General features: G+C 46.4%; 1 protein-coding gene across 5 annotated transcripts in view; it reads right to left on the reverse strand.

Annotated features, from left to right (window-relative positions):
- Positions 1 to 4,781, reverse strand: part of LOC144722006 (long-chain-fatty-acid--CoA ligase ACSBG2-like) — a 40,071-nt gene extending 35,290 nt beyond the window's left edge. Inside the window, exons 1-2 of one of the 5 annotated variants that reach the window (XM_078600042.1) lie at positions 4,630 to 4,781; positions 2,801 to 2,905 (exon numbers count right to left, since the gene is read on the reverse strand). Coding sequence is in view for 1 of the 5 variants with exons in the window: in XM_078600040.1 (XP_078456166.1) it covers positions 4,630 to 4,639 (10 nt within the window). In the remaining 4 variants the exon portion in view is untranslated. Of the gene's footprint in view, positions 1 to 2,800; positions 2,909 to 4,393; positions 4,606 to 4,629 lie in introns of those variants that run through there. The other 4 variants (XM_078600043.1, XM_078600044.1, XM_078600040.1 and 1 more) reach the window with 4 other exon arrangements.
- Positions 4,782 to 6,000: the final 1,219 nt, after the last annotated feature.

A 6,000-nucleotide genomic window follows, 5' to 3' on the forward strand; every position in this document is an offset into this window, starting at 1 on the left:
TCCCCACATTTCTCAACTTACCCAAAACTCTTTTTTGTTGTCGACCCGATTACCATTGGGTTTCTGTTCCTTTCTCGTAGTTCCACAAAAAAAAAAATCCGAAAACCCGACGCAGAGCGAGTGCGTACGTAGGTCACATAATACGGCGCTCCACGAGCCAGCGCTGAAACGAACCAACCACCAGCTTTGACCACTCATGTTGAAATCGCCCAATGCTCGTAGGCTAACATTACGAGACAGTGTTGGGCATCTAATGTACAACAGGCTACGACTGTAACACTCCACTAGTGACCCCTCTGCACCACCTTTGACCCAGACAGGGATGGTTCGATGCCTGCACGTCCACCGCTGCTGCTCCACTTGATCTATTGCCAATAATGAGCGCCGGTTTTTTTTTACCAGACCTCTAACTCCGGTTCAACTCAAACTCGCTTAGACGTTGACACATCTCGCCAATGTGCAACAGCTATGTAACAACCCGTAAAAATAGTTCGGTGTGCCGAAAAATGCGCTACCCCTTTCAAAATTAAAGCCATTTCCATGGCCAAAAAACACCCTCAACCACATAGCTCACCCGTCTATATGATAGTACTATGGGATGTTGTCTCAGTCACAAGTTATTCATAGGGAGGTAATGCGTTTTTTTTTTACTTTAGAGATACTTTCAAAGCTGCATTCTCATCGTGCTCATCATGCTATGGATTATGGGTTCACATGATCTCACCCTCGTCTTTGTGTGTTGACTGAAACAGCCAGCGGTTATGAGCAGTTAAAATTCCAGGCATTTTAGAGAGCACCTTCAAACACCCCATTGGTTTTTTTTTAAAACCACCACACCAACCGCTCGGTGAATTTTCCAATTCTGTGCGCAGATCCCGGATCGGATCAGACATCGTACGCGCGAAACACACACGCTCGGTTGCGCGTGACTTATCACCCACTTAGCTCTGCAATTGCCAGCGTGAATTACGACACAATCGTGGGTTTATTGTGCTGTTACCGACGGCGAACTCCAGACCGCGCCACCATGCCCTCTCCTCGACACTGTAAACCAATAGCCTCACGCGTCCCAATTCCAACTTTTACGAAAAACTGGGTCACGGCAATTGTCTGTGTTAGCGCAATTCAAATATGGATGACGTGGGCACACAGCCATATGTTTGCATAATAATAACAATATAATACTATTATACTATTATCGGTTTAGTTTTATAGAGCCGCTCGTACAAACTGCGTCTCACAAATAACGATGGAACCAGGGGACGAGCTTGGAAGGCAGCCCGGGCAGGCGAGCCGCTGGTGCCACACAATTGGCCAAGCTCTGCAGTAAAAATGTTTTCAGCCAATTAATGCAGCATGTATACACGTGGAAGGAATCTGGAGCACAGAAAATCCATACGTGTGAGCGAAGGGGCACCAATATCCACACAGGGAATGACATTAAGCTCAACATAATACATACATTAAGCCGCACTTTACTGCACCACATTCTTCTAGCAAGTGAAGGTGCGATTCTTCGACGCCCATGGGAAAGGGCGTTTTGCAACATTTCTGTGATCCACCAACCTTCTCCTCCACAGCGCTGAATTACAGACGTGCCCCCCCCCCCACGCCCCACCCTTCTATTATCCGCTCCACTTAATTTATTCACGTAAAATCAAGAGTCACCTGGAAGTGACAGAACATTCATCCTGCGTTTTAAAAAAAATCACCAGAAGTTGTCGCTTGCAAAATACGACACGGCACATTAATTCCATGATCTGCAGATTTACGTGGATACGAGGAGACTTGGAAATGCTGGTGAATGTATCCCTATTGTTCGAGTTTATAAATGTGGGAAACAGGAGTAATTCCCACTGACAAATGCAGCTAAATCGATCCACCAAGAGCATCCCCCACTTCACCACCGTCAGAAAGATTGTCCCTGCATTGGCCCGAATGTGCAAACAAAAATATGTCTTTGACATAAAAGTATAAAGCTTGCAGAACATTCTAAACCAGGGCCCAGCAACCAAAATAACAAGAGCCATTTGTTTGGAATTAGGTTAAGAAAAACCCCCTCAATATTCAAAGAGCCACAAAGCCACGTCAATAACGTCACGAAGCAGTACTTAAAGAGTCGCTCGCGGCTCAGGAGCCGTAGGTTGGCGACCTCTGCTCTTAAACAGACTTGCAGAGTTTCTGGTCGGTGCTGCACCTGCCGATAGTGCTGGTCTAAAAAAGCGCTGAACACGCAGGGGTGTATTTTTTGGTGTGGAAATCCTCCGTTTGAATACGTTACCTATTACCCGCACACGAATGCACAAGTGCACCAATGGGGCTATTCAAACTTGGATAGAAGTGCATCCAGGAGGTAATGGGAGTGAAGAACCTGGGGAGTTGTGATCGAGAGCTGTAGCACGAACCCGTCGACTTCAGAACTGCCGTGTACGCAGAACTGCCAAGGAAGTCGGATGTCTTCACAGCAGGGAGGCGGTTGCGTACAATGCGTCTCTCTCAACATATACCGCACGCCGCTTGAGATGTCCATGGGGAACATTGGGTTTGGACGTCTGTTTTCCTGGATTTCCCCGTTACATTCTTTGTTAAAATGGTTTAAATTGCGATACAAGTGTTTTGACGATGACCCACATTCACCATCCCGTTAACGAGTCTGTTCACTCAACACGTGCAAATGAGAGAGAGGGCCCTTGCGCATATATATTGTGCAATCCCGACAACAATATGCATGGAGTTTGTATGCAATGTTGATTTTTGAGTTACAAAAACGGGTCCCGTCATTTAGAGGGAGTGCTCTCACCAATGACATCTGGCAACCCAGCAGCAATTGTTGGAACAGGTCCGACTGCGGATGAGACTCAGGAAGTCAAATCTGGTCCAGGAGTAATCCTGCTGTTAACCAACGCTGCTGGGGGAAAAGGAACGCGTGACAAGTTAAACATTTAAAACATTGGTCAAGTGTGTCGTGTCCATGCGTGGCATGCACGCCAGACTGAGCAAGTAAAAAAAATTAACCCGTAAAAACAAAGTTTTTCACTATAAATCCTTTATATGCGTGGCGGCTAGAGTGATCTCGTCCTCTGGCTTGAGATGGCTGCCACCTATGGGTCAGATGAATGCCTGACACCATTAAGCAATTGGTAATTAAATATATATATATATTTTTTAAAAAGTGTAACATTTTTGAATGTTTTTTTTCACGAAAATACATTGTCACGCACAACGAGTCTGTGTGCAAAATGTCAGCTCGATTGGATCACGAGAAGTGGGTTAAAAAAACGACCGTAAGATTTGCACGGTTGTAAGCGTGCAAAGCAAGCAAGCGAACTTAATATAAAGGATTTAAAAACCTTGCATTTACCCGAGATAAACTTTCTGTAAATTATATAGCCACAGATTAACTAAGCACCATGTTGACAATAACGCCAAAATCGAAGAAGCGCTCCTGTGCAACCTCTTAAGCACGGGAATGGAAACTGTAGTCCGGTGATAACAATCACATTATCAGTGCAAGGTTTGCAATCACGAATTCGCGTTGCACCTTTGCATTATTTTCGGGAAGCGAGCGACCTGTTAGGGCAATGCCTACACCACCGTGACCGATCAGTGCAGCATCTGGGTAGTTCCTCGGGAGGAGTTCAATTCGCGGCCACGGTTATCGTCGTCGGGCCTTAAACGAGTACGTGGTGCGGTTTGTAAATATCGACGGGGGATATAAAGGTGGTCGGGTGTGGTTCCGACCACCACAAAATCCGTGGAGCCTGTGGACGCTTCAATAGCGTGCTCGCTGATAACTCTAGCTCCAAACAGCTTTTAAAGGCCACGTCTCCCGTTAAATCACGACCAGGACTGCGACTACAGAGGATGCCCTCCGGTGCGAATCCACGTTTACAGTTTTCGTGGCGATAAGGGGAACGAACGACCCCCTAACAAGAACGTGTCGCGTCGGCAACGTGGCGAGCCCAGAGTCAAGTAAGCTCACTTGATGACCATTCACCCACAATCTCGTAGCTTTAAAACCGACACGTCCCTATCTAGACACTGGTTAGATAACAGGTAGCATGGGAATAAATAATCTCTTTAGCAGGATACGCCAACTAAGCACGCGAGCGTGAGCTACCCATGCGCACACCCACACGCACCCTGCGCTGGAACGCTAAACACGCGCACACGCACACACAGAGATGTCCTTAAAGCGATAACAAACTACGCACCAACCCTGCACCGTGAACTTGATTAAATGGGGGAGCACACACACACTCAAGGCAGCGGAGGTGGGGGGGGGGCACGAACTTATCACGTTAAACTTTAAACCAATGTTAAAACGCTCAGCAGAATGAGTAACGACACGTCGCGACGTGTGCGTGTGTGTGTCGTGCGCTCTCCTTCTCACCGCGTGTGTACGAGGAAAATGCGGCTACGACGCGCGACCAATCGCTACATTTCCGTGTCGAAATATTTTACTTTGACGACAATTGGAATTTATCAGCTCCCCCCCAACAACTCATGCGCTGTGCAAACTTCCCGTTCTGCTAAAACAATGCTCGCATAGTCGCAGTCTGCGTAAATAAAAGAAAAACAGCCTCTTTAGAACGATGGACAGTAGGAGACGCAAACGTAGTCACGTACCTTTAAACATCTCGAAGCAAGAAATGAAAACATTCGACGATTCAAGCGCTAGGGTGGTGTAGGCCGGTCGAGTGAGAACTCGCGCCGGAGTGGGCCATCCTGTTTACTAATGAACTGTTGGCAGCAAGATTCAGTGCTTGTTGGTGTGGGTGTTAGGGGTGATTGGTGTACGTGTCTGTCCACAATCCTGCGTCGCAGGTGGCTCTGCCAGGATTCATTAGAGCAATGCACAACACGTGCGCTCGCACGAGCATTTTTGCACAGGTGCAAGGAGTTATACTTGATTTGAAAGCGCTCGAAGGGTGGCTTTTTGTTACAATTTAGTTGTTGTAAAATATATACATCTCTATCTTTATATTATGTATCGTGAGACACGTATCCCACAACCATCTAATTGTCGTTGTGGGGGCCGTTTTGGACCTGATAAATGAAATAATGTAATTTCAAAAATTTGACCTTGCAAAGATGAAACCCCCAACCTTATTTGCGGTCTTCGGATGGCGGAAATAAATTCCAGTTTTTCTTTCTAAGTACTCCAGAACCAGTATTTCCATATCACTGTACATCTGTGGTTAAGTCACCGTGAAGGTGTACGTTACAGAAACTTCAGCTCCAAAACCGAACATCTCCATTCCCCCTTCTCATGGGCGTTCATTGTTACAACAAATACTGGGGTTTTAATCTGGGAGGTAAATCAAGTGGAACTTTGGCTCATGGATATATCCCACTCAAAACGGAGCAAGTGAATGATATTACCAACACGCCAAGTTGTCGTTTATTCGCTCAAATATGTTGCTGTTTTATCGCCCACCGGAGCGCGCACATAAATGTCAAGTGGCTACTGGGAGAACTGATAGCAGGCAAAGCTCAATCATGTCAAGGGCACCCATGGCCTGACTTTATGAGCACAAATATATGGAGGCTCATCCGCAGAATAGCGGCGGTGTGCGACTGAAACTGAAAGTGTGTGGAGAGTAAATGGGTTAACGTGGTTCGAGAATCACGAGATGAGAGTGTACACGTAGACGAAGCGTGATCGCGTTGTGTACACACCGCGCTTTGTTTGACTTTGAAAAAATCCAAATATGAAGTCCCAATAGAGGGCAATGCTGCTGCCGCCGCCGCCGTCATCGCGTGAGATTGGACGTTTTTGTGGAATTCTTTCAGCGGGCGTTGGACCACCTTGTGTTAAAACAAGTATAACCCGTAAAAACAAAGTTTTTCACTATAAATCCTTTATATGCGTGGCGGCTAGAGTCCTCTCGTCCTCTGGCTTGAGATGGCTGCCACCTATGGGTCAGATGATGGTCTGCCACCATTAAGCAATTGGTAATTAAATATAATATTTCTGTCCTAGAAAGTGTAAAATTT

The sequence above is a fragment of the Lampetra planeri genome, chromosome 13 (genome assembly GCF_965212315.1).
Source record: "Lampetra planeri chromosome 13, kcLamPlan1.2.h2, whole genome shotgun sequence".
In the NCBI taxonomy this organism is placed as follows: Eukaryota; Metazoa; Chordata; class Hyperoartia; order Petromyzontiformes; family Petromyzontidae; genus Lampetra; species Lampetra planeri.